Source organism: Sorex araneus, chromosome 3 (genome assembly GCF_027595985.1).
Source record: "Sorex araneus isolate mSorAra2 chromosome 3, mSorAra2.pri, whole genome shotgun sequence".
NCBI lineage: Eukaryota > Metazoa > Chordata > Mammalia > Eulipotyphla > Soricidae > Sorex > Sorex araneus.
In genome coordinates, this window is record NC_073304.1 from 233679921 (window position 1) to 233707883 (window position 27963).

The 27963-nt window shown below is 61.7% G+C and overlaps 1 protein-coding gene across 4 annotated transcripts in view; it reads left to right on the plus strand.

Annotated features, from left to right (window-relative positions):
* The first annotated feature begins 690 nt into the window (after nt 1-690).
* GPRC5C (G protein-coupled receptor class C group 5 member C) overlaps nt 691-27963 on the plus strand; it is a 31520-nt gene continuing 4247 nt past the window's right edge. Inside the window, exons 1-3 of one of the 4 annotated variants that reach the window (XM_055131403.1) lie at nt 691-796; nt 21998-23107; nt 27081-27175. In XM_055131403.1, coding sequence (XP_054987378.1) covers nt 22030-23107; nt 27081-27175 — 1173 coding nt within the window. In that variant the 5' untranslated portion in view covers nt 691-796; nt 21998-22029. The other 3 variants (XM_055131402.1, XM_055131401.1, XM_055131404.1) reach the window with 3 other exon arrangements.

Consider the following 27963-nt stretch of genomic DNA (forward strand, 5'->3'; position numbering starts at 1 on the left):
GCACCGCCACTTGTGGCCCCAAACTCACAAACCAAACCCCCTGTGACCCCTTAGAGAGGGACGGAGGGAGAGAGAGGGACGGAGGGAGAGAGGGAGAGAGGGGGACAGAGGGACAGAGGGACAGAGGAGAAGGAGGAAGGAGACAGAGAGAGGGGGCAGAGGGAGAGAGACACAGACGTAGAAGAGGAGGAGGGGGACAGAGGGAGGGAGAGTGGGTAAGAGAGAGGGAAGGAGGGGGAAAGTGGGAGGGAGATAGAGTGGGGGGCCGCCAGGGAAAGAGAGGGAGTGAGAAAGGGAAGGAGGGAGAGAGACAGAGAGGGAGACAGGTGAGATGACCCTGCCATTTGGCTGTGTAGGACTCTCTGTGCAGTGCTCACAGTTCACTGGAAGCTGGAACAGCCGGGCCCCGTTCCCTTCATCGCCGACCTGTCAGCAGCTGGGTATACAGGCTGTGCTGGGGTTGGGGGGACCTGGGCCTGCGGGAGGGGGGGTGTCCGTGAGACAAAGGGGAGCAGGCGGCCGTGGACGGGGGCCCCCGGGCCAGGGGGGCCCCTCCGGATCCCGTTTCCTGGCCCTGCAGGGCCGGAAGTGGCAGGGCGGCCAGGACAAGTGTTTTGAAATGCAATCCGGGCGAGGGCTTAGGGCGCAAGTGTTGTCGGGAGGAGCCTGCAGGCAGGGGCGGCTCGGAGTGACCTTGGCCAGGCCCGGCCGGGCTGCGGGGAAGAGCAGAGCCTGGCGGCCAACACGTCCACGGCATGAGCAGCGCCTAGGAAAATCGGATGCAAAGAGTGTGCAGGTGTGCTGGGGCCGCCGGCCGGGCGGGGTGCCTGGGGGGTTTCCAGCCAGCCGGGCCTGGGAGAGCCGGCCACGCCCACACCGGCTGGACCAGCCCCGGGCCGCGCGTGTGGCCGCCCCCTCCTGCAGGCCCGCACGCCCCCGCTTTGCTGACGGAGGGGCTCACTGGGCCGAAGCCGCTTCTCCCCCAGCATCCCCCGTGGAGACGGGAGGTGGGGGGTGCTGGAACTTTCCCCGTTTTCTCTCCCGCATGTGTGTGTGTGGGGTCTCTGTGAGCCCCCCGCCCCGCACGCAGGGAGGAGTTCTGTGTTCACAAGCCCCCGCTTCCCGCCATGCAAGGCCACGTGTGTCTCACATGCCCCCTCTCAGCCCCGAGGGAAACTCCCTGCGAGGGGCCAGGTCAGTCGGCGGTGGGGTGCAGAGAACCTTCCAGACGCAGGGAAGCCTGGAGGGTCAGCAGTGTGGCTCACTTCATCGACGGCTGCCAGGCCCCCTCCCTGCTGCGGCCCACCCACCGCCCTTTCTCGGACCCTCATCACGTCCGGAGGGAGCTGGTGGGAAGGGCGGATGAGCGGGCGGCGGCAGAAGAGAATTCCGGGCTGGAGAGATTCACGGTGGGGACGGCACCTGAGCTGGGCTTGATCCTGGCACCCCAGAGGGGTCCCTGACACCCCCAGGAGTGAGCCCCGAGCACAGCGCCAGGAGTAAAACCTGAGCACTGCCGGGTATGACCCCAAGAAACAGAGAGAGAGAGAGAGAGAGAGAGAGAGAGAGAGAGAGAGAGAGAGAGGGAGGGAGGGAGAGAAGGAGAGAGAGAGAGAGAGAGGGAGGGAGGGAGGGAGGGAGAGAAGGAGAGAGAGAGACAGGGAGAGAGGGAGAGAGAGAGGAGAGGGAGAGGGAGAAGGAGGGGGAGAGAGAGAGAGGGAGAGAGGAGAGGGAGAGGGAGAAGGAGGGGTAGAGAGAGGGAGAGAGAGAGACAGGGAGAGAGAGAGGAGACGGAGAGGGAGAAGGAGGGGAGAGAGAGGGAGAGAGAGAGTGAGAGAGAGACAGGGAGAGAGAGGAAAGGGAGAGGGAGAAGGAGGGGGAGGAGAGGGAGAGGGAGAGAGAGACAGGGAGAGAGAGAGAGGAGAGGGAGAGGGAGAGGGAGGGAGGGAGAGAGAGAGAAAAAGAGAGAGAGAGAGGGAGGGAGAGGGAGAGAGAGGGAGAGGGAGAGAGGAGAGGGAGAGAGAGGGAGAGAGAGGGAGAGGGAGAGAGGGAGAATTCCCTTTGAGGGGCCCAGGAGAGAGTTCAGGTGGGCAGACTCCTGTGGAGTGTGCAGGGGACCCAGGTTTGATCCCCAACAGGCCTGTGCTAGCTGGAGGGCGCCCCAGTGATCCCCAAATCAATATGTAAATAATTCCGTTTTGATGTCCAGGAATCTGCAAGGGACCCGGGGCCTATCTCTGAGGGTTTGTCTGGGGAGGGGGCGGGGGCTCCTGTTTCCTCCCTGAGGCGTGTCCCGTCCTCTCTCCCAGGAGCCTCTCTGTCCGGGAGACAGGAGTTCCGGGTTTGAGGGGCCAGAGAGGTAGGACAGAGGGTAAGGCACTCGCCTTGCATGTGGCAGGCCCCAGTTCCAGCCCCAACACTGCAGTCTCCTGAGCACTGCCAGGAGTGAGCCCTGAGCACTGCCAGGAGTGAGCACTGAGCACAGAGCCAGGAGTAAACCCTGAGCACAGGGCCAGGAGTGATCCCGGAGCACCACTTGTGTGACCTCACAACCAAAAAAAAGAAACAACTCAAATAAGTCTATCGTTGCTTCCTGCTCCTTGCGGGGTGAGGGGGGGAGCTGTGGTGGGGGGGGGGGTCCCGGACTCAGCAACCGGGGCTGGGGGCTCCGCTCAGGGCCCAGGATGCGGAGCTGTTGGGGCCTGCAGTGCGGGGGCCCACCCGGTGACGCTGAGGCCCTGGGGCCGGGGTCCGAGCCTGGGCACTCTCGCTGGCCTCGATTCTCACTTTAAGGCCCAGAACTCCACGACTTGACTCTCCCGGGTGGCAGGTCACCCCGTTTCCTCAGGCTACGGCCGACCACGCGTTTGTCTCCCCGCCCTCCACCCCCCACCCCTGCTCTGCCCTGAACTTGGCCGTCCTGAGAAGTACATGCTGATGTTCAGGGCAGATTTCTGGTTCAGGGGCCACTGATCGCCCCAGCCACGCCTTGTTCCTGGACTACAGTGTGTGGGTGTCGTCCAGATGGGTTCCCCAAGAATCAGGGAGCCTTGAGCCTCGAGTGCTGAGAACCAGGAGCTAAATCCCTGCTGGCCCGAAGGTATTGTCTGCATTCCTCTGGGCTGGACATAGTTCAGCGGGGAGGCACCTGCCTTGCATGCGGCTGACCTAGGTTTGATTCCCAGCATTGTCTACGGTCACTGGAGCACGGCCAGGAGTGACCCCGAACCAGGAGTGAGCCCAGGGCACTGCCGGGGATGGCTCCCCAAAAACAAGAGGAGGAAGGGAGGGAGGGAAGGAAGGAGAGAAGGAAGAAAGGAAGGGAGGGAAGGAGGGAAGGAAGGAAGGAAGGAAGGAAGGAAGGAAGGAAGGAAGGAAGGAAGGAAGGAAAGAAGGAAGGAAGGAAGAAGAAAGGGAGGGAGGGAAGAGAGAAGGAAGGAAGGGAAGGAAGGAAGGAAGGAAGGAAGGAAGGAAGGAAGGAAGGAAGAAGAAAGAAAGGGAGGGAGGGAAGAGAGAAGGAAGAAAGGGAAGGAAGGAAGGAAGGAAGGAAGGAAGGAAAAAAGGAAGGAAGGAAGGAAGGGAGGGAGGGGAGGAGGGAAGGAAGAAAGGGAAGGAAGGAAGGAAGGAAGAAGGAAGGAAGGGAGAGAGGGAGGGAGGGAGGGAAGGAAGGAAGAAAGGGAAGGAGGGAGGGAAGGAAGAAGAGAGGGAAGAATGGAGGGAAGGAATGATGAAAGGAAGAGGAGAAAAGAAAAATGAAAAACCTGAAAGGGGCGGTTGATTAATGGGAGGAAAGAGGAAGATGAAGCCAGTAGTAAAACTTTGGAGCAGGGGCCAGAGAGATAGTACAGTGGGTAGGGCACTTGCTTTGTTCAAGGAGGACTTGGTTTGATCCCCAGCACCCCAAATGGTGCCCAAGTCCCACCAGGAGTGATCCCTGAAGCAGAGCCAGGAGTAAGTCCTGAGCATAAGTGGGCATGCCCCCCCCCCAAAAAAAACCACAAACAAAACCCCGTGACTCAGCAGCAGAGCACTTGCACACCAGAGACTTGGGGGTTCAAGCCTCAGTACCGCAAACCAAAAAGGAGGAAGAAAGAGGAAGTGCTTACAGGCTGAACCAAACCAGTTCCTGGGGCGATTTCGATTTGAGGGGTTTGGGGTTTTTGTTGGTTTTTTTTTTTTTTTTTTTGGTTTGTCTGAAGTTTCTTTTGAAAACTATTCCTGGCTGTCCGTGATTGGCTACTGCTTCCCTACCCGGGACAGAGGGAACCACAGACTGTGTTCCCACAGACTGTGTTCCCGGGCTCAGGGTCTGTCATTATCAGACCCTCGAGATGACTCTCCAGCCATTGTCTCTTGGTGGTTTCCTAAGGCCAGGCCCAGTCAAAGGTCTCGGAGACAGATAAGCAGCTGCCGGCTCCCTCCCTCCCTGCTCTGGACTCTCCCTCCATCCCCTCTCCACCCCCTGCACTTATTCTCAGAGCCCCTCCTGGGCCTCTGGAGTTTCTGGGGCTGCCCCCTTCCGTGCACCCTGATCTCCTGTGGGGAGCCCGTGAGCCTGGCTCTGGGCATCCTGGGTAGACTCGCTCATCCAGAGCAGGGCAGACTCTGTTGGGTCCCCCTGAATCTGGGCCACTCCTGTGAGTGCTCGGAGGGCCACACGGTGCTGGGACCTCTGTCCCCTTCTGGCTTGGGGCCACGCCCCTCGGTGCTCAGGGCTGCCGCCTGGCTCTGCACTCAGGGATCGCGCCTGGGGATGCTTTGGGGACCCTGTGAGATGTCGGGGATCGAGCCTCGTGGGCTGCGTGCAAGGCCAGCGCCCTCTCCTCTGCGCCTGCGCCCCAGCTCCTCTTCTGGACGGGTCATCTCCGCGGCAACCTGTGACCCGAGGGCCACCCGGGCCAGGCAGGGCCCGTGACTCCAATGCCAGAGAAGAAACCGGGACGCTTTGGGTAACTGCCTGATGGGGGGACCCCGGTGGGCCCAAGCAGCCCCTCCTCACGGGGCCTGGGCGTGGAACCAACAGCCTGGACATTGCTGGGTCAGGGGCCCAAAGCACCAGCAGGGGGAACCAGCCCTCTTGGGGGGGAACCCTGAGTCAGCCCTTTATGGGGGTGGGGAACCCCGAGTCAGCCCTTTATGGGGGGTGGGGAACCCTGCGTCAGCCCTTTAAGGGCAGGGGGCTTCTATGAGGCTGCCCCCAGAGAGACTAATAGCATCCTTCTGGAATATTCTGTCTCCCCAGCTAAGGCTTCACCTGCGCTGCAGGGTGGAATCACCCAGTCTCAGTGTCCAGCAGAGAGGAGGCGGTGCGGGGGCGGGGGGGCAGCCCTGGGCTTCCAGGGCTGGGGCGGGGCGGCCTGGTGGGGAACGGGTTAAGGTGGCAGTTGCAGGGCTGCGGGCGGGCGACCAGGGCTGGGCCTAAGTGACTAGTGACTGACGAGCAGGAAGGAGTGCGGCTGGGCCCCGGCCCGGTGCAGGCCGCTGCGGTCAGGCCCCACTTTTAGCCTGCCCACAGCTGCCATTAAGACCCTCAGAGGCGCCTCCGCGGTTCTGAGCTCAGACTCCCCATCACAGGGAGCCGGGCCGCGTGGAGGCCGGTGGGGCTGAAATTTCAGCTGCCGCCCCGAGCTCCAGCGCGATCCCAGAATAGCGTGCCCAGGTTCCCGGCAGCCCCGCCACGCCGCAGCCCTGCCCCGGCTTCCGGCCCGGCCCGGCCCGCCTGAGAACAGCTGGTCTGAGGTGCCCCCCCAAGGCCAGCTGGCGGAGCCTTCCGGGTGAGTCTGCAGGCACCCACCACCCCCTGGGGGCGCAGGGGATTCAGGGCCGCCTCCCCCATCCTGGGTGGGATGAGGGAGGGAGGGAGGGAGGGGGCTGGGTCTCTGAAAGGCTGTGCCCAGGGGTCCTGCCAGAGCTGGGCCGAGTCGCCCTGGGGACCAGGAGGTAGGCAGCTACAGGGACAGACTTCAGAGGGGTTCCCGGGACAGTAGGGCTGAAGCCGGAGGAAGGAGGGACAGAGACAGAGGAGAGGGAGGCCGTCTAGCCCGCGCGGCCTTCTGGCCCGGCTCTGGCTCCAGGTTGGCTTCTGAAGGTGACAGGATGGTTGGGGGAGGGGATGCCGCCATCCATGGGGCTGGGCGCGGGGTCTGCCCAGCTGCCCTCGGGTCACCCCTGCGAGGCTGGGTGACCTCTCTGAGTGCTGCCCCATGTTCCTGATGCGGGCGGGACGCACATCAAGGTGGGTCACGTCCATCTTTCCCTGTAGGGAGCACTGTCGGGGCTGTCATGCATCGCGCACAGAACACGGGTCGGAAATCAGGCTCAGGGGCAGAGCACGTGCTCCGCGTGGACGAGGCCCCGGGTTCAAGCCTCATGATCCTCCCCCCTTAGATGACCTAAGGTGGGGGACAGAGCTGGGCGGAGATGATACAGGCATTTGGGGATGAGGTGCCCAGGGCAGGCGGGCGGGCGCGCAAGGACAAGCTTGCCCCTGGTGCGTGATGGATCACGTAGCCTTTTGGAGCCTCAGTTAAAAAAATCCATAAAATGGACCCAACGGCGGCGGCTTGCTCGAGCTCAGCAGATTTCCAAGGCCAAATGTGTAACTGAGCAGCTGGAGGAGCTTTGAGAAGTGTGCAGTGCTCTGGGGCTGCAGGAGTCAGCTGCGGGGGTTTGTGCCACCATGCCAGCCCCAGTGTGGGGGGGCCCCGGGGCCAGTGGGACGCAGGGAGCCGGCCTGGTCCTGGGGCAGAGCGAGGCGGAGAGCTGGAGTGTCCCCGCTGCCTTCTGCCCAGTCTCGGACGGTGCCGCATCCTTCACTGAGGATACTAAATGTCCTTTGGTTTTTTCTCATTTTTATCGCCCCGTTTCAGGGTCTCTCCTAGGGGGTGCAAGGAAGGATGTGCATGCAGGAGCATCTTTCCCCTGCAGAGACCCCCTCCACACACACACACACACACACACACACACACACACACGCGCGCACACACACACGCGCACACACACGCACACACACGCACACACACAGGGGGACGAGAACAATGTGGAGCTGGGTGGGGGCGGGGACGCTGGTGAACAGAGGGGCCCAGCTGGGCGGGGGCGGGAGGGGGCGGGGCGGGGCGGGACCCCCAGCTCCCGGAGGAGCAGAGGCTTTGAGGGAACTCACTCAGCGAGACTGAGAAGGGGCAGCCTGGATTAAGGGGGGGCTGGGGCGGGGGGCGTGCAGCCTCCGGAAGGCCGGGCTGATGGCTCAGCCAGGGGGGACCCTTCCTGCAGAAGCGGTGGGCTGCGGGGCGGGGCCCCCGCGGGCCCGGGTGCAGAGGCCTTGACTTGGGGCCGAGGTGCTTGCCTCCCCCCTCCAAGGCTGTGGGAACGGGCGCAGGTGCGAGCCACGTTCCGGGCTGAGGCCAGGGACAGCTGGAGTGGGGCCTGGGTGGGGGGGTGGGGACAGGCGAGTCGGGGGCAGGAGGTGGCAGCGAGCAGGCAGGCTCAGCGTGTGGGGCACGTAGCCGTGGGGGAGGGGCTCGGTGGGAGGGTGTGTCCACAGCCCAGAAACAATCTCAGACTGGGCCGGGCCCTGAGATACCCTGAATCCTGTTCGAACCCCGCACGGCACAGGGGCCCCTGAGCAGAGCCCGGAACAGCCCCCGTACAGACCTGGGATGATGAGCCTCTGTGTGTGTGTGTGTGTGTGTGTGTGTGTGCTGGTGTGAGTCAGTGGGTGAGTGTGAGCATGATGAGTGTGTGAGTTTGTGTGAGTCAGTGTGTGTGTTTGTGTGTATGTGTGTGTGTTTGTGTGAATGTGCTTGTGTGTATGAGTTTGTGTGTGTATATGTGTGAGTTTGCGTGCGTCAGCGGGTGAGTATGTGTATCAGTGTGTGTGTGAGTTGGTGTGTGTGTTTGAGTCAGTGTGTATGTGTGTGAGTTTGTGTGAGTGTGTGTGTTTGTGTGTGAGTTTGTGTGTATGTTTGAGAAAGTGTATGCGTGTGAGTGTGTGTGAGAGTTTGTGTGTGTGAGTTTGTGTGTGTGTGTGAGTTTGTGTGTGTTTGTGTATGTGTATGTGTGAGTGTGCGTGTGTGTATGTTGGGGGGCTGATGCTTCACTCTGCCCCCTGACAGATTCCCAGATCCAGACAGTCTGGATTTGGGGGGGCGGGGGTGTGCGAGGTCAGAGTTCGTCTGTCGGTGGGGCCGGCAGACGGGGGCGGCTCACAGCGTCCACTTCTGCCCTCCCTGCGGTCAGAGCCTCGGAGCCCCGACAGTGGGGGCCAGGCTGGGGTGGGAGCGGGCAGCAGATCATGTGATCGACACTCCAGGCCTGCAGCCCGGCACGCACCATGGACGCCGGCGGGCGGTGGGGAAGGGGGGCCCCTCCGGCCTGCTCCTGGGCCCCTGCCTCCAGGGAGCCCCCTGGCCTTGTAACCGAGGCGGCAGGGCTGGGAGCGGCAGGGGAGGGGCGCACGGGCACCCGCTGCCCCCGGGCCACAAGCAGTTAAGGCGGGAGCAGGCCGAGGTCAGATGGAAGATCTGTTTACCAGATTCGTGGGGCACCAGCCGCCTGGCACAAGGCTCCAGGCACCTACCTGACGGGAGCCAAGCGCCCCACCTTGGGCTGGGGAGGAAGGCTGCCCGGTCGGTCGGCTGGCCCGGCCCAGGGGTGCGGCACCAGCCCCGGGCCCCCGGCAGGAAGTGCCCCCTCCGGCCCTGCCGCCCTGCATAGGGGCAGTCCCCAGCACTGTCCGGAGCGACCCTCACATCCAGGCCGCTGTGCCCTCTGCAGGAGTTGGAGGCTGGGGGTCCCCCCACGTGCTCCCCCGAAGGCATAGTGCCCCTGGTGGGCAGGGCCGGGGGGCTCCGCGGCGCCCCCTCTCCGGGCTGTGCCTCCGCCCGGGCTAGGGTTTGGCTCTACCCTGCCGGCAGCAGCCAGCAATGGGGCAGTCTGCAGGGACACGCGCCCCCGTCCTTGAACCAGGGAGCCGGGGACGGAAGGAGGATTAAACGGCGTTTCTGGGGAAACCAGAAACGATGGCCATGGCCGTGGGGACCTGGGTGGGGCTGGGGAAGGTCAGGGAAAGCACCACAGCGGAAACAGCCCTGGGCCGGGCAGGAAGGTTCCAGAAATGTGGGCAGGTTGACCCCTCAAAAGTCAAACAGGACGGAGGGACAGCTTGGGCCTGAGTTGGGATTAAAATCCCTTGGGCCTTGGGGGCTGGAGCGACAGCACAGCGGGGAGGGCGTTTGCCTTGCACGCGGCCGACCCGGGTTCGATTCCCAGCATCCCATAGGGTCCCCTGAGCACCGCCAGGGGTAATTCCTGAGTGCATGAGCCAGGAATGACCCCCTGTGCATTGCCGGGTGTGACCCAAAAAGCAAAAAAAAAAAAAAAAAAATCCCGTGGGCCTGGGGGCCGGGGGATGGTGCCTGTGGCGACCCCACCCCCTGGCACTGTATGGATGTGCCCTGAGCCCAGGGCGGGGAGTAGCCCCTGGCCACTGCCAGGCGTGGCCCCAAGCCCCCAGGGCCAACCTCGAGGCCTCTTGAACTGACGGAAGTAAGGCTTGGCGAGAAGGAACGGAGCAAAGACCCCTCTGAGCGCTGAGCTCTGCCAGCCTCAGGAACATTCTGGAAGGCATGGGGCGGGCACGCCACTCAGCAGGAGAGGAAACCGGGGATCAGAGGGGTGAAGAGGCTTCCCCAGGCCCCAGAGTGGGCGATAGGTGAGGCAGAGTCACCCCCCAAGCCCCAGTTCTGTCACTTGATAGACACAGCCCAAAGGAGACGGGCATCTGGGGAAGTCGAGGCAGTTTGGCTCCCCAATCAGTGTCGGGGCTCACCCACCTGGGGTCACTCTCGAGTGTTTTCTCATGCAACGGGGGTTCGTCAAGCGTTTCACGGAAGTGGGTCGCTCAGCTGGGTGCAGGGCCTTTGGGTGTGACCACCCTTAGGGAGCGCTGTGTCCCCCCAGTGTAGCTCTGCTCTAAGCCGGGGGTGCAGGGGGCTCTCACGACCTCCCTCCCGCCTCCCCGGCACTGACGGAGCCCGGGACCCCAGGGAGGAAAGCAGAGAGGACCCGGAGGCTGACCAGGAGCCGAGAGCTGGCCGGCGGGGACAACCGTGTCTCAGGCCCGGCTTTGTTCTGAAGGCAGAGTCTGTTCCCCAGCGAGCCGGGCCGACAAGGCGCAGCAAACCCTTTTCGGAACCTGGCCCACATTCCCAGCCATCTGCCCAGCCCCTGGGGCCCAGCTGCTGGGACTCCCAGGGCCCAGGCGCCAGGTGCTGTGGCTGGAGGAGGGGACCCACAATTCCTCCGTGGCCCCATGAAGTCAGCTCTCTCCCACCCCACCCTTCTGGGGGTCCTGTGAATTTTTATTTATTTATTTATTTTTATTTTTATTTTTTTTTCTTTTTGGGTCACACCCAGCGATGCACAGGGGTCACTCCTGGCTCTGCACTCAGGAATTACTCCTGGTGGTGCTCAGGGGACTCTATGAGATGCTGGGAATCGAACCTGGGTCGGCCATGTGCAAGGCAAACGCCCTCCCCGCTGTGCTATCACTCCAGCCCCCCTGTGAACTTTTTTAAAAAATTTTTATTTTGTTCTTTGTCTTTTGAGGCCATGCCTGAGGGTATTCAGGACTTACTCCTGGCTCAGTGCTCAGGGGATCACTTTTTTTTTTTTTTTTTTGCTTTTTGGGTCACACCTGGCAATGCACAGGGGTTCCACCTGGCTCTGCACTCAGGAATTACCCCTGGTGGTGCTCAGGGGACCCTATGGAATGCTGGGATTCGAACCCGGGTTGGCCGCATGCAAGGCAAACGCCCTACCCGCTGTGCTATCACTCCAGCCCCTCAGGGGATCACTTCTTAGGTGCTCTGAGGACCTTGTGTGATGCTCCCGGCTAAACCAGGTGGGCCACATGAAGGCAGGCAGTGGACCACTGGACCATCTCTCTGGAATTAGGTTTTTCTCTTATGTTAAAAAATGACCTTGTGGGGCTGGAGCGATAGCACAGCCGGGAGGGTGTTTGCCTTGCATGCGGCCAACCCTGGTTCGATTCCCAGCATCCCATAGGGTCCCTCGGGCACCACCAGGAGTAATTCCTGAGTGCAGAGCCAGGAGTGACCCCTGTGCATCACCGGATGTGACTCAAAAAGAAAAAAAAATAACCTTGTACCTGCCTTCCCCACCCTGATACCATACCAGTTAGAGCTTTTTTTTTTTTTTTAATCTTTTTCTTTTTTTCCGGGTTTGTTTTTAGTTCACGCTTGGCTCAGTGCTCGGGGACCACTCCTGGCATAGTTCTGCGGACCCTATGGGATGCCGAGGATCGAACCTGGGTGGGCTTGCAAGGCAAGCGCCCTCCCCCCTGTGCTACCCTCTCCCAGCCTTCAGCTTCTTAATGAAGTCAGGGGAGTGACTGGGGGACTGGACAGGTGCTCAGAGCCCCGAGGCCGCCCCCCACCCCCAGAAGGCCGCCCCCTACGCCGGTTTGCACACCTTCACCTGGGGTCCTCAGGTGCCCGGGTAAGGTCCGGCTCTGTCCCCATTCCTCTCCCTCCTGACATTGCAAAGACCTGCAGCGGTCAAGCCTGCCACATTCCCCAGCCCAGCCAGCCAGGACGAGGCCCCGGGAAGGGAGAGAAGCTTCCAGAAACCCAGGGGCCCGCTAGGCAAACATTCCCCTGGGGAATTTAAAGAGGTGGGGCAACCTTATCACCCGGGCCGCTCTGGCGATTTGCAGAAGTTGGATCCAGGTTGTCCTTGGCAGGGCCCACCAGTCGTCTCTCCCTCTCTCGGAGGTACCTCGCCCCTCTCCCGCCGCGCTCCCCACGCCCGCGGCGGGGCCGAGCAAACAGGCCGGGCGGGCCGGGGCTGGCGGTGACCGCGCGCGGCTGGCGATCCCCCAGGCGACCCGGCGTCACGCGCGCGGGCACCTCGGGGATCCGGCGCGCCCCTCCCCCCGCGTCCCTCGGGCCGCGGCCAGGCCCAGCAGCCGCTCCCTGCCCGGCCGGGCGACCCCGGCCCCCGGCGCCCACCCTGCTCCGGAGCCCGCAGTCCCCCCCACCCCCCGGGGAGGGCGGCGGGAAAATCGCCTGTGGACGGGGCTGGAGAGGTCCCAGCTCGGATCCGCTCGGCTGCGTCGCTTTCTGCTGAGTCCAGCTGCTGGAAGGCAGCGAGCGGCGCTGGACCCGGCCACCCCGCCACCCCAGGGCAGGGGGCGGAGCTCGGCGGGGCCTCGGGGGACCCGGGAGGGGTTAGGGCCGGCGGGTCCCCGAGCGCAGGCCCCGCGGGGGCCGGGTTAAGCGCGGCACCTCGGGGAGCAGAACCGTGGACGCTAATTAGCACCGGGCGGAACCGAGCGCCGAGGGGCGCGCCGAGCCCGGGGAGCGGCAGAGCGCGGCGGGGGCGGGGGGCGGGCGGGACCCCGGGACCCCGGGACCCCTTTGTGCGTTTGGGCCGTGCAAGCGGCCGGGGGCCGGGGCGGGGGTCCCACGCGCACTCCGGGAGGCGCGGCCACTCGGTGTGTGCGTTTGGCCCACGTGTGCCTTGTCGCCCAGGGGCATGGGGGGGCGCCCCGAAGGCGTGACCGAGCCGGACTTGGGGGTCTGGGCTGGGCGCGCGCCTGGTTCCGACCCGCACCAGCCCGCGGGTGCCGGAGCCCGGGACTCACGGGACAGTGACCGAGAGGGCCCCCGCCTCTGGGGCCCCCAGCGCCAGCGGCCCAGCGGGGGGTGGGAGGGGACGTGCGGGCGCGCCCGGCCGGGCCGGAGAGGGCGCGCGGGGGTGCGCGCTCCCGCGGCGGGGGGCGTGGCGCGAACGGCCACAGGCCACTCGGCGGCCGGGCCAGAAACTCCGACCTCGCGCCCGCGCCGGGAAGTGCGACTCGCCGGAGCCGGGAGGTGAGTCCGGGCGTGGGGGGCAGGGCCCGGCGCGCTTTTGTTCTCGGCCCGGGCGCCGGCCCCTACCTGGCGCGCCGCGGGCGCCCGGTGCGGTGATGTCACGGTGATGCGGGCGCCGGCCCTCCCGGGGACACGCAGGCCCCCGCGCCCCGCGCCCTCCCACCCGCGATCGCGCCCCGCGGGGGGCCGGGCCGGGCCCCGGACGCCGCGCCGCTGCCCAGGTAAGGGCGGTCGCCGCCCGGAAGCGTCGGGGAGCGGGGCCCGGAGAGGCCCGGAGTGGGGTGGGGGGGCCCCGGGGCGCGCGGGGTGCGCGGGGTGCGCGGGGGCCGCCGCCGCCAACTCCGCTCGGCCGCGAAAAGTTTCCAAAGCCGGAGCCCGCGGGCCTCTGCGGGGCGGGGCGGGATTCCACCGTCGGGGGCTCCGCGGGGCGCCCCCCATGCGCCCAGGCCGGGCCCCCGCGCCCCGCCAGGGCCTGAAGAAGTCGGGGGCGGGGGAGGGCGGCCGTTCCTGGCGCTCGGCGCTGGGACGCGCGGGGGAGCGCGGTGAAGGGCGGGCTCGGAACCCTCCTGCGGAGAGTTTGGAACCTCAGAGTGTTCGGAAGCGCTCCAGTCTTCCCCTGCGGCAGCCGGGCTTCTGCGGACCCCTGCCCACACCCCCGCGGCCCCTTTACTGGGGTTCTGCACCCTTTTAAACCTCAGACAGGGGGCGGGGGACGGGAGTCCATCCCCAGTAACTCCGTTTATCTCCAGGTAAACAGTGACTTGAACACGCATTTATTGGGTGAGAGAGAGAGAGAAAGGGAGAGAGTGAGGAGAGAAGAGAGAGAGAGAGAGAGAGAGAGAGAGAGAGAGAGAGAGAGAGAGAGAGAGAGAGAGCGCTAGAGCGCACAAAATCTTCAGGCGCTTGTACCCGACCCGAGTGGGATCCCCGGCACCCTATCTGGTCCCCCAAGCCCGCCAGGAGTGATCCCTGAGTGCAGAGCCAGGAGTCAGCCCTGAGCATGACAGGGTGTGCCCCCCCCACATACACACTCAAAAAAGAAGGGGGGGAGGAAAGGCCCATCTCGGCCAGAGAATGTACTGGACCCTGGTTCTGGGGTCCTGGAGGTCACCCCTGTGTGCCTTCATGTGTGGGTGGGGGTGGGGTGCTGTTGAAGGGGGATGGGTGGGAGGTGCAGGAGTGGGGCCCCACCCGCTGCGTGGGCGCAGAAGGAAGGGGCGGTGTGGGTGACCCCTCTCCCAGCCGGGTTAGGGGCTTGAGCCCCCCACTCTGCAGAGGCGCTCCTCTGCTCTCCCCAGGAGGGATGGAAGGAGGAAGGCGGTTCTTTCTGGGACCCGATCTGGGCAACTCCCCCCCCAAACTGTGGCGAGTGGTCAACCTGGGAAAGGCCTCAGAGGTGACCCGTTCCCGGAAGGTGAAGCCACAGGGCCCCGGGGGTCTAGAAAATCATCTGAGGATGGGGCCAGGCTCCAGCTGTGGTTTGGGGGGTCCTGGGGCAGAAGGGTGGTCTCCAGCCCACCTCTCGCGTCCTAGGTCTTTTCAAGAACTTAAAACAGGGGGCCGGGGCAGTGGGGCAACAGGGAGGTGCTTGTTTGCCTTGCATGCGGCTGACCCGGTTCGATCTCTGGCACCCTAACTGGTCCCCCGAGCACCGCCAGGAGTGACTCCTGAGTACAGAGCCGGAGTAACCCCCGAGCATCGCCAGATGTGACCCCTCCTCCCCCTGAAAAAAGGGAAAACTAAAAATAAGAGCCTTAAGCAGGAGTTTAGGGAGGCGTGTCTGGGAGAGACCTAGGGGCTGTGAGTGGGGATTTGTTTTGTTTTGTTTTTGGGTTTTTACACCCAGCAGTACTTGGGGCTACTCCTGGCTCATAGCTTGGGGACGGGGACCTCCAGGGGTTACTCTCGGTGGTGCCGGGTGGGGGGGGACTGACCTAATGGGGCTTGGGATCAAACCCAACCTCTCCCCGGAAAGTGTGTGCTCAGCCCGTTGGGTGAGCTCTCTCTCTCTCTCTGACCCAGCTGTGGTTTTCATGTTGGTTCACTGTATATTGGGGGGCCGGGGGTGAAGTTTGGGCCATGCTGGTGGTGTTCAGGTGCTGTTCCTGGCTCTAAGCCCGGGACGTGCTGGGGGACCTCATGGGGGCCGGATATTGACCCCAGACATGTCTCTGGAGGAATGGTTTTAGATTTTGGGGTACACACTGGTGCTCAGGACTAACATCTGGCTCTGTGCTCAGGGATCACTCCTGGTGGGGCTGGGGGGACCATATGGAGTGTCGGGGACCAAATCCTGGTCGGCCACAAGTAAGGCAAGTGCCTCACTTGCTGTATATGGCTCCTGCCCCCTTTAACAAATTTTTTAAAATTTTATTTTGTTTGTTTTGGGCCACACCTGGCGATGCTCTGGGCTTACTCCTGGCTGTCTGCTCAGGAATCACTCCTGGCAGGGCTCTGGGGGACCATATGGGATGCCAGGGATCGAACCTGGGTCAGCTGCGTGCCAGGCAAGCGTCCTCCCCACTGTACTACCCCCCCCCCAGCCCCCTAGGAGAAGTGGCTTTTAAATGCATTTTGTGTCCAAGGCCTGGGGCATGGGAGACCCTCCACATGGTTCCGGGACTATGTCCCCAGAAGTACAGGAGCAGGAGGGGGGTCTACGCAGAGTTGACCTGTTACTTATTTATTTTTATTTATGTATTTATTTATTTAGTGTTGGGCCATACGAGCTAATGTTCAGCAGTGACTCCTGAGGGGCATGGGGCGGGGGGACCGTATGGGATGCCGGGGATCGAACCTCGTGGAGGGCAGCTGCCCTTCCAGCCCCTGGGCTCCTGAATTAAGGACCTTCTCTGCGACTTCAAAGGTCCTGCTGTCGCCAAGGGCCACCTTGGAACAACACTCTTCGTGCTGGCCACCAGGGGGCGCTGCCTGGGGCATTCGCCCAGCTCCAGGCCCTTTGGCCTGATTTCCCCACCCAGCCTTCTGTTCTCAGCTGCGGGGGTCGCTTTCATCCGGGGCTGGGGGTGTCGGGTGCCCCGGAGCGCGGGATTGGGCGGAGGGAGGAGCCGGCTAGCGTGTGTGAGGGCCGTTTCCATCTGGGGGCGGACAGAGACAGCACTGAGGGGTCCAGAGACAGAGATGCTGTAGGACCAGCAGTGAAGTTAGGTGGAAACCGTTGGAGCAGAGAAACGTCCGTGCCCCGGGCCCGGGAGACCCAGAGTCTGGGGTCTGTGGGGGCTTCTGCAGCTCTGGGGCGGGCTGCCCAGCAAGGAGGCCCCGGGGGCGGGGGCGGGGGGCTGGGCGGAGCTGGTAACCCCGGCCTGGGGTTCTTCCCCCACCTCCCAGCAGTCTGTGCGGTGTTTTTGCAGCGAGAGGATTGCTCAGATTTGGCCCTGACCACTTTACCTTTGGCCTCGATCTTTAAACCCATCTGCACGCGCCCTCCGCAGATTGATTTCCTGTGCGCCTTCCAGCCTCCGCGCCGCCACCGGGGCTCCGCGGCCTCCTGCTCCGGGCCTCCCCGCCGACTCCCGGCCCCTTCCCTCCCCGTGGCCTCGTGGATCCCGACCTGCTGGCCGCTGACTCTCTTGGCAGACTTCCTTTTGGCTTGGTGAACCGGTGAACCTTGTCGTGGAGTCAGCTTTGGGGCGGGGGGCAGGTGGGTGAGAGGTTGGAGCCACATCCGGCGGTGCTCAGGGCTGACTCCCGGCTCTGTGCTCGGAGCTCTCTCCTGGTCCTGCGGGAGGGGGGCGGGGAGATCCTATGGGGTGCCGGGGTGGAGTGGGGGTCGTCTGCATGCGAGGCAGGAGCCTTCAGCCTGTCCTAGCTTGCCATCGTCTGAGTCTAATTTTATTTTTGGCATTGTTCTGCCTGTCCCAGCCCCTTGTCCCGTGCGTGTCCCCTCCTGGGCCCTTGGCACCACACCTCCGGCAGCACCTGCCTGCTGTTCACCCTCGGCTGTCCCGTGGCGGGTTGTCCCCCCGGAGCTCCTGGCTGTAGGCACCTCCAGGCCGGGACCACGCTTCTGCATCTTAGCGGCTCCCACGCCTGAAACGCCGCTGGGCTGGGCCCTCTCTCGTGGGCACGGACCGTTGGGCCTGGGCACGCCTGCAGGCGGAGCCGGGCGGCCACTCTCAGGGCTCCCCACGACAGCTCTCCCTGCACCCCAAGTTCTGGCCTTTTCTACCACGTGCCCAGGAGCTGGGGGATGTGGTGGGGATGTGGCGGGGAGGCTGGGATCATGTTACATGCAGCCATAAATGATCTCCGGGTCGGGTCGATAGCCCTCTGCGCCCATTAGCCCTCCCGGCTCCGGCCCTTCCCGGAGCCTGTAAATACAGTTTGTGCTTTATTGATTACACTCAAAGTCTCCGACTCCAGCCTCCACGGAGGGGAACCGGGCCTTGTCCAGCTCAGTTATGGGGCTGGTTCATTGGGGGGCGGGGTGGGGGAGACAATCCTCAGTGCCTACAAGAATGTTAATTTGGGGCCAGAGAGATAGTACAGCGGGGAAGGCACTTACCTTGCAAGCGACTGATCTGGGTTTGAACCCGGCACCTCCCTGAGCACAGAGCCAGGAGTAAGCCCTCAACACCAATGGGTGTGGTCCAAATTTTTTTTAAATGTTAATGTATTAGAGACCTGGAGAGAGTTTCTCTGCAGTACAGGATCAGGGTCCCGTCCCCCCCCACACACACACACGTCCCCTCCCCCAACCCAGCCCTCCCTTCATGGCAAGGTGCAGCCCGGGAGGCTCCCACCCTGCTTAAAATTGCTGTTGGGCCCCTGCGTCTTCTGCACACTCGCAGCTGGGGAGGCTTATTCCCCCTCCCCCCGAGAGAATATTAATTTAGTTTCTTTTGGGGGCCACACCCGGCGATGCTCAGGGGTTACTCCTGGCTCTCTGCGGGCGGTGCTCAGGAGACCATAGGGGATGCTGGGGATGGAACCTGGCCTGGTCGTATGCAGGCAAATGCTTTACCCCCGGTACTACCGCTCTGACCCCAGTATTGATTTATTGACCCCAGAGCATAGAAGCAGGAGTAGCTCCTGAGCACTGTAGAGTGTGGCCCCCAAACCAAGAAGAAAGAAGGAATGTTGGTTGATGAAGCGTGAGCCTGGGCCGAGGTGGGCAGACAGCAGGGGCCAGGGAGGCCGAGAGGGCATGTTTCACTAGCGCCCAGTAGCAGTGTCCGTGTCCCAGTTACGGGCCGTTCCTGCCCACTGAGCCCGAGATATTTTGTTTGCCCATTAGAGATGAAGGAACGAAGCATGGTGAGATCACGGGGGGTGAACCAGCTCTGGCCCAGGAAGTCATCGCTTGTCATCCCCCTGCTGACCACTAGTGGTCGCTGTTGGCCCAGGAAAGCTTGGTTGCCGGCTTCCCGTCTCTTCCTGGGCTCTGGAGGGGTGGGAAGGAGAGAGACACAGTTCCCAGGGGCAGAGAGGTTGCAGCAGGGAGGGGGCTTGCCTCCCTGTGACTGATCCGGGTTCAGTCAGAGGCACCGGAAAGCTCCAATCCCACCAGGAGTGAGCCCTGAGCACAGAGCCCTGGGCACTGCCACATGTGGCGGATGAGATAAAAATAGGCAGAGTTACAGCTACACAGCAGCCCCCCTCCGACTGTAGTTCCAAGTCTGTAGTCCCCCGTGCATGCCTTATGCCACGGATAGTGGCACATCTCATAGTACTATTTTTCCAACCAGCATGCACATCTGTGAGGACCCTTCCTTCCTTCCTTCCTTCCTTCCTTCCTTCCTTCCTTCCTTCCTTCCTTCCTTCCTTCCTTCCTTCCTTCCTTCCTTCCTTCCTTCCTTCCTTCCTTCCTTCCCTCCTTCCTTCCTTCCTTCCCTCCTTCCTTCCTTCTTCCTCCCTGCCTCCGTTCCTGCCTTTTTTTTTTTCTTTTGGGTCACACCCAGCGATGCTCAGGGGTTCCTCCTGGCTCTGCACTCAGGAATTACTCCTGGTGGTGCTTGGGGGACCTTATGGAATGAAGTCGGGTGTCAAACCTGGGTCAAACGCATGCAAAGCAAATGCCCCCCTACCCGCTGCACTATCACTCCAGCCCAGCCTTCCTTCCTTCCTTCCTTCCTTCCTTCCTTCCTTCCTTCCTTCCCTTTTTCTTTCCTTCCTTCCTTTTTTCTTTCCATCCTTTCTTTTTCTTTCTCTTTCTTTCTTTCTTTCTTTCTTTCTTTCTTTCTTTCTTTCTTTCTTTCTTTCTTTCTTTCTTTCTTTCTTTCTTTCTTTCTTTCTTTCTTTCTTTCTTTCTTTTTTTTTTGGTTTTTGGGTCACACCCGGCGATGCACAGGGGTTACTCCTGGCTCTTCACTCAGGAATTACCCCTGGCGGTGCTCAGGGGACCATATGGGACGCTGGGATTAGAACCCGGGTCGGCCGCGTGCAAGGCAAACGCCCTACCCGCTGTGCTATCGCTCCAGCCCCCTCTTTCTTTCTTTCTTTCTTTCTTTCTTTCTTTCTTTCTTTCTTTCTTTCTTTCTTTCTTTCTTTCTTTCTTTCTTTCTTTCTTTCTTTCTTTCTTTCTTTCTTTCTTCCTTCCTTCCTTCCTTCCTTCCTTCCTTTCTCCCTTTTCTTCTTTCATTTTTGGGCCACACCCCTCGATGCTCAGGGGTTACTCCTGGCTCTGCACTCAGGAATCACTCCTGGCAGTTCTCAGCGACCGTAAAGGATGCCGTAAGGGATGCGGGGAATCGAACCCGGGTTGGCTGCATGCAAGGCATGCTCCCTCCCTGCTGTACTCTCTCTCCAGCTGGATAACATTTATTGTTAAACCAGGCACAGTGGGCGCTTCATCAGCCGTAGCAGATCCATCTAGCCCTAACGGCATGTGGGTGTGGGCTCATAACTGACCGAGAAAGAACGTGTGGAGTTGCTGCTTGACCCTCTGGGGTGGTGGACAAGTTGCATCTGGAGAGTTCGGGGCCGTAGAAGTTGCTGCAATAAATCGATCAGGAAGGGCCACACGCGACGCTGCGGGTTGAACTCGGGTCCTCTCGCATACGAGGAGGTGCTGACCCACGCTGGCCTCGTCTCTGGCCCCTAGAGCTTGCTTGTTAGCGCCTGTCTGTGCCACTGTTCGTCCTCCAGGGCGTCTGGGAAGTGCTTGGGTGCAGTTTGTAGCTTCTCTGTATTATCCCTGCGGCTTCCTGCTGGGAATCTGGGCTCCGCCTGGCCCTCGAGCTGCACAGCCCGGGGCCACCCTGGGTTCATCGCTCCGGGTTCTGCCGCGCCCTTCCCTGGTTCTTGCTTTCAAAACTGTTTTATGAAAAAAACTATCGGAGTGATACTACAGCGGGGACTGTGCTTTCCTTGAGTGAGGCCAGCCTGAGTTTGATCCCAGACGGTCCCCTGAGTTGGCCAGGAGGGAGCACTGAACGCAGAGCCAGGAATAAGCCCTGAGCGATGCTGGGTGCGGCACCTCCCACCGCCCCAAAAAAGCATTTTAGGGGTCAGAGCAATAGTACCGTGGGCATGGTGCTTGCCTTGCACTGGGGTTTAATCCCCAGCACGCTGTTTGGTTCCCTGAGCCCAGCCAGGAGTGATCCCTGAGCACAGAGCTAGGAGTCAGCTCTGAGAGCCACAGGGTGTGACCCAGGAACCAAAAAAATGCTTTAGGGATGGAGAGGTAGTACAGCGGGAAGCCGCTCCTTTGCCTTGTATATGGGTGACCCAGGGGTCATCCCTGAGCATTTCCCCAGAACAAAACAAAAAGCTTTTTACACCAGAGATACAGTACAGGAGTTGAGGTATTTGCCTTTCAACTGAGGGCCTGGGTTCCAGTCCCTCCTGCACCCCACGGGGTTCCCTGAGCCCCAGCAGGAGTGATCCCTAAATGCCACCCGCTGGGACCCCAAACCATAAAAGCATTTTTTTGGGGGGCACACCCGGTGGTGCTCAGGGATTGCTCCTGGTTCTGCACTCAGGAATGACTCCTGGTGGGGATTGGGGGACTGTCTGGGATGTCGGGGATCAAAACTGGGTTGGCCACGTGTAAGGCAAGTTTCCTACCTGCTGTGGTCTCTCTCTGGCCCCAGAGAAGCATTTTAATTTAATTTACTTTTTTTGTGTGTGGAGGGTGGGGGTTGGGCCACATCCGCTGATGCTCAGGGGTTCCTCCTAGCTTGGTTTTGCACTCAAGAATTCTCCTCACAGGGGCTGGAGAGATAGCACAGCGGGTAGGGCGTTTGCCTTGCATGCGGCTGACCTGGGTTCGATTCCCAGCATCCCATATGGTCCCCTGAGCACCGCCAGGGGTAATTCCTGAGTGCAGAGCCAGGAGTGGCCCCTGTGCATTGCTGGGTGTGACCCAAAAAAGCCAAAAAAAAAAAAAAGAATTACTCCACAGGCAAAGGGGCTAGGGTGTGGGGGGGAGCTAGGGGTGTGGGGGGGGCTAGGGGTGAAGCTATACTGTGATTCTTGGTGGTGGAATATGTGCACTGGTGAAGGGATGGGTGTTCGAGCATTGTATAACTGAGACTTAAACCTGAAAACTTTGTAACTTTCCACATGGTGATTCAATAAAAAATTAAAAAAAAAAAGAATTACTCCTGGGGCTGGAGTGATAGCACAGCGGGTAGGGCGTTTGCCTTGCACGTGGCCGACCCAGGTTTGATTCCCAGCATCCCATATAGTCCCTTGAGCACCATCAGGGGTAATTCCTGAGTGCAGAGCCAGGAGCGACCCCCTGTGCATTGCCAGGTATGACCCAAAAAACCAAAAAAAGAAAAAAAAAAGAATTACTCCTGACAGTGCTTGGGACACCCTGTGGGTTGCTGGAGATTGAACCCAGGTTGGTTGCATGCAAGGCAGACGCCCTCCCTGCCGTGCTATTGCTCCAGCCCCCGAGAACTGCCTGGTTTTGAGTGGATTTGGAATGGGGGTGACACATGGGTTCTCCCTCCCGGGACCCTGGTGAGTTGATCAGCCTCCCCAGGACTCTGTGTCTGGAAGGGTGCCGAGGCCCAGCAGGGGGCGCCAGAAACTCCAATGCCGTCTGTCCTGGCTCCCCGTTGGGGGGGCGTGAGGGGGCCCTGGCCCTGGTCCCGGAGGGCTCATTTGTGCCTGTTCTCCTCCTGTCACAGGTTGCCCGCGGGCGCGGGGCCTGGCCCTCGGGATGGCTGACCAGCGCGAGACCTTCCTGGGCTGCCTGGGGCTTCTCCTCCTGCTGCCGGGGGTGGGCGCCCAGAACCACGCGCCCCCCGGCTGCAGCCCGGACCTCAGCCCCCTCTACTACAACCTGTGCGACCGCTCGGGGGCCTGGGGCATCATCCTGGAGGCGGTGGCCGGGGCGGGCATCGTGACCACCTTCGTGCTGACCATCATCCTGGTGGCCAGCGTCCCGTTCGTGCAGGACACCAAGAAGCGCGGCCTGCTGGGCACGCAGGTCTTCTTCCTGCTGGGCAACCTGGGCCTCTTCTGCCTGGTGTTCGCCTGCGTGGTGAAGCCCGACTTCTCCACCTGCGCCTCCCGCCGCTTCCTCTTCGGGGTGCTCTTCGCCATCTGCTTCTCGTGCCTGGTGGCGCACGTGCTGGCCCTCAACTTCCTGGCCCGCAAGAACCACGGGCCGCGCGGCTGGGTGGTCTTCACCGTGGCGCTGCTGCTGACCCTGGTGGAGGTCATCATCAACACCGAGTGGCTCATCATCACGCTGCTGCGCGCGGCGGGCGAGGGCGGCCCCGCGGGCAACCGCAGCGCCCTTGGCCTTGGCCTTGGCGTGGGCGGCGGCGGCGTGCGGGCCTCGCCCTGCGCCATCGCCAACGTGGACTTCGTCATGGCGCTCATCTACGTGATGCTGCTGCTGCTGGTCGCCTTCACGGGCGCCTGGCCCGCCCTGTGCGGCCGCTTCCGGCGCTGGCGGCGCCACGGCGTCTTCGTGCTGCTGACCACGGCCACGTCCATCGCCGTGTGGGTCGTGTGGATCGTCATGTACACCTACGGCAACCGGCAGCAGGACAGCCCCACCTGGGACGACCCCACGCTGGCCATCGCCCTGGCCGCCAACGCGTGGGCCTTCGTCCTCTTCTACGTCATCCCCGAGATCTCGCAGGTGACCAAGCCCGGCCCGGAGCAGAGCTATCAGGGGGACATGTACCCGACCCGGGGCGTGGGCTACGAGACCATCTTGAAGGAGCAGAAGGGACAGAGCATGTTCGTGGAGAACAAGGCGTTTTCCATGGACGAACCGGCGGCAGGTAGGTTGGTTCCTCGGGCGCCTCTAGCTCTTACTGGAAAATTCTTTTTTTTTTTGCTTTTTGGGTCACACCCAGCAATGCTCAGGGGTTACTCCTGGCTTTGCACTCAGGAATTACCCCTGGCAGTGCTTGGGGGACCATATGGGATGCCGGGGATTGAACCTGGGTCGGCCGCATGCAAGGCAAACGCCCTACCCGCTGTGCTATCACTCCGGCCCCCCGCCTTTTTTTTTTTCCCTTTTTGCATCACACATGGCGATGCACTGAGGTTACTCCTGGCTCTGCACTCAGGAATCACTCCTGGCTGTGCTCGGGGGACCCTCTGGGATGCTGGGAATTGAATCCAGGTCTGCCACATGTAAGGCAAACGCCTTACCCTGCTATGCTATTGCTTCTGCCCCTAGAAGGTTCTTTTTGTGAGTGTGTATGGGAGCTTGTTTTGGGGCGGGGGACGCACACCTGACCTTGCTCAGGGCTTACTCCTGGCTCTCATGGTGCTTGGGGGACCCTGTGTGGCTCAGGGATTCAATACTGGTCAAGGCAGATGTTTCTTGAACCCTTGAACTGTCTCTCCAGACCCACCTTTTTGGTTTTAGTTTTTGGGCTGCACCTGGTGATGCTCAGAGGTTATTCCGGGCTCTGAGCTCAGAGATTACTCCTGGCGGAGCGCAGGGGACCCTGTGGGATGCTGGGGAGCGAACCTGGGTTGGGCACAGGCAAGGCAAATGCCCTCCCTGCTGGATCATCGCTCCAGCCCCACCCCCCACCTCATTTTTGTTTGTTTGCTATTTTGATTTTGGGAATTCCGGAGCCTCTCCCAGTGGTGCTCAGGGGTGACCCCCCCACCCCCCCGCCAGCGGTCAGGGTTCATATGTGGTATTAGAGCTTTGACCTGGGTTGGCAGGGTGGGAGGCAAACACCTTCACCTCTGTTTGCCACTCTAGTTCCATGTACTAAAGTCATTTCAACCAGACTCAGTGTCCTTATGCAAACCCCGAGTCTTCTATGTCTAGAAAAAGGGGGCCAGGAAGGTGTTGTGCTGGCCGAGAGTCTGCCTTGCATGAACCCCAGGTTTGATCCTTGGAACTCATTCCCATTATTTTTCCCTTATAAAATCTCAAATATTGGGGCTGGAGTGATAGCACAGCGGGTAGGGCATTTGCCTTGCACACAGCCGACCCAGGTTCAATTCCCAGCATCCCATATGGTCCCCTGGGCACCACCAGGAGTAATTTCTGAGTGCGGATCCAGGAGTAACCCCAGAGCATCACCGGGTGTGACCCCAAAAAGCAAACAAACAAACAAACAAACAAAAACACCCTCAAATATTACAGATAAAACAAAACCCACCCCTCTCTTTCTCCCCAGTCCCACCCCCTTCCTTCCCGTTTCAACCCCAGCAATGTTTGTTTGTTTTGGGGCCACACTCAACAATGCTCAGGGCTTACTCCTGGCTCTGCACTCAGGAATCACTCCTGGCGGTGCCCAGGGGACCCTGTGGGATGCCGGGGATCGAACCCGGATCAGCTGCGTGCAAGGCAAACACCCTTCCTGCTGTGCTATCACTCTGACCTCAACCGCTTTGTCTTTTACCTCTACGAACCTGGGTTCTTTCCTATAAGACGGGGGTTGTCGGGGGTCCTCACCTGTAAAGGGGGTGGGGGTGGGGTCATCGTCGACCTTCTGAGCATGAAGTCCAGGCTTGTTCTTGCAGGGGGAAAACACTCTAGAATTGTCACCTTGGTGCTGAGTTACTTTATTCCGGTGCTTGCCCTTCCAGAACTCTCTCGCCCTCCCCCCCCACCTGCTTAGAGTCACTTAAGTTGGCTTTGCTTTACTGTTACATTCTTCCCTCTTGATTTACTGTTACATCCTTCCCTCTTGCTTTACTATTACATTCTTTCCTTTTGCATTATTGTTACATTCTCCCCCTTTTGCTTTACTGTTACATTCTTCCCTCTTGCTTTACTGTTACATTCTTCCCTCTTGCTTTACTGTTACATTCTTCCCTCTTGCTTTTCAGTTACATTCTCCCCTTTTGCATTACAGTTACATTCTTCCCTTTTGAGTCGGACCCGGGGTCAGAATATGCACCGGGCCTGCCGGCCTGACCCCAAGTGTTCCTGGCTTTTCTGGTGCTCAGAACCGGGCTGGGGGAGGCAGCAGGGTGGGCTAAGCCCCACGTGGAGCAGCTTGGGTGGGAGACTGGGGGGATGAGTCTCTGGATGCTCGTCCCCGGGAACCCCAGAACCCTGAGGAGCGTTAGCCGGGCCGTCACGCCCCTGACCACCGCTGGTATTTCTGGGACAGCTGAGAACCAGCAGCTCCCCTGAGACCACCAGCCCCTCTGTACTCACCCCTAAAGCTGGGGCGGGGGCGGGGGGAAGGACAAAGCCTCAGTGCCCTGACCTCAGATTTATAGAATCGGTCAAGATATTGGTCAATGGGGGCTGGAGCGATAGCACAGCAGGGAGGGCATTTGCCTTGCATGCCGCCGACCCGGGTTCAATTCCCAGCATCTCATAGGTTCCCCTGAGCACTGCCAGGAGTAATTCCTGAGCACAAAGCCAGGAGTAACCCCTGTGCAATGACGGGTGTGACCCAAAAAGTGGGAAAAAAATATGGGTCAAGGGCCTGACTGATTGTCCAGTGGGGCTCTGGGAGGTAGGCAGGGCCCAGAACCCCCCACTTCTTCACTGTGACCCCTCTGAGCGGACCTGGGTTCTGCCAGGCCCTTGGGCCTTGATCAGCTCCCCAGAGGAAGTGCACCCCCGTCCCCGGCACAGAATGGGGGTCTGCTGGGTGAGCAGGGGGCCCAGTGTGTTGGGGCAGTGATGTGGTTGGAAGGAGAGGGGACTTGCAGGTAAGACCGGGGCTGTGGAGGTTGGAGCGATAGCACAGCGGGGAGGGCGTTGGCCTTGCACACGGCTGACCCGGGTTCGATTCCCAGCATCCCATAGGGTTCCCTGGGCACCACCAGGAGTGATTCCTGAGTGCAGAGCCAGGAGTAACCCCTGAGCATCTCTGGGTGTGACCCGAAAGGAAAAAAAAAGAAAAAAGAAAAAGCAATTGGGGCCGCAGCTGGAGGCCCCACTCCCTCCTGGGGGGTCCGGGCAGTGCTCAGCCTTTGGCCTCCCCCGCCGGACCCTGGGGACCGGAGGCCATTTTTTCCTCTGGCTTTTTCCTTTTTCTAAATGGAAAAATCAATGAAGTGAGCCGGGCACTTCGGAGGCCCCTATATATAGAGCACGGTCCCCACCAGCCGGCCTCTGGGGTCCCAGGAGCCAGCGAGGGACCCAGCCCAGGGCCCGGAGCATTCCTGGAACGGGAACACGTTCTGGAAACTTCTGTGTTCCCACGGGGCAGAAGGAGCCGGTAGCATCCGTGAGGTTCTGGCTGGTGGTGGGGTCCAGGCCTTGGCGCCCGGCCCTGCCCCCGAGGAAGGGCGCCCCCCCACCCCCGCGTTTCCCCAGCCTGAGGCTGGAGCCCGGCCGTCTGGGAGGAGGGCGACCCCCTGACCCTCCGGATGGGCTGTGAGCACTTGCTGATGGAGCGTGTTCTTCTGAGATGACGCGGGGGCGGGCAGGGGCTCTCACGCTGCAGTTCCAGAGAGCTGGGGCGCCCCCACCGGCCCCTCACCCCAAGCCCAGGGGCGGGGAGATGAGCCAGCCGGGAGGGCGCTGGCCTGGCACGCGGCTGGCCCGGTTCCATCCCCGACATCCCCCATAGGGTCCCTTGAGCACCACCAGGAGTGAGCACCGAGCTAGGAGTGAGCCCTGAGCACTGCCAGGTGTGGCCCCCAAAGCAGAACCGGATGAATCAAGCTCTGGCCCAGCTTTCTCCTGGGCTGGGGGCATCTCAGAGCCTGGCTGGTACCGGCCACCGCCCCTTTCCCTGCTCCGGGGGCCCCTGCAGAGAGGGGGAGGGAGCCCCTGACACCCCCCCCCCCCGACTGTCCCTGTCTCCCTTGCAGCCAAGCGGCCAGTGTCCCCGTACAGCGGCTACAACGGGCAGCTCCTCACGAGCGTGTACCAGCCCACAGAGATGGCCTTGATGCACAGGGGCCCGGTGAGTGGGGCCCCCGCCCCCCCATGCCCCCCGAGTCCTCCACGCGGGTGGGGGGTGGGGAGGGATCTCCGGCCTGGACCTCAGTCTTGGGGACCTCAGAGGCCCTTTTCCAGGAGGTGCAGCTGCATCATGGGGGGGAGGGGACCTGCGGGGGGGGGGGGGTCCCCAGGGGCCGGTGGGAGGGGCCGGTGGGAGCTGGCGGCCGAGCCCTGGTTGCTTAGGGAGGGACAGAGGCGGCCACTGGCAGGCAGATACTGTTGAGGCCCCGCAGGGACAGGGCCCCAATTAGCCAGGCCTGGGTAGGTATTTACTCCTCACCCCACCTGTCCCCAGGGAGCTGGGCACGGCCCTCTCCGCTCCCCACCCACGGTGGGCGGGGGGAGGGAGTGTGGGGGGGCAGGGGGCGTTGGTGGGAACGGAAGCGGGGGTCAGAGTCTCACTCCTTCTGTGAGCCTCCTGCAGGCTGGCCGGCTCCAGGAGAGGCCGGGGACCCACTTGGCAGGACGCTGGGAACAGGAAGCCCAGAGGTCAAAGGGGGCTGTACTGGCCAGGAAGCCAATCTTCCTGAACCCCCGCCCCCAGCCTCACGCTGCTGGGGGGGTGGGGTTGAAGCCGGAGGAGGAGGGGATGACTGGGGGACCCCCTGCTGCGCCTCTCGGCACCCCCCCACCCCAAAGGGTGTGGCCTTAGCCTTGCTGGATCTCTGCTTCCCAGGGGGCGACCCTAAGACCCTCAGCGGCAAGTCAGGGGCCCTGGAGAAAGCAGCAGGGGGAAAGGAATCCCCATTT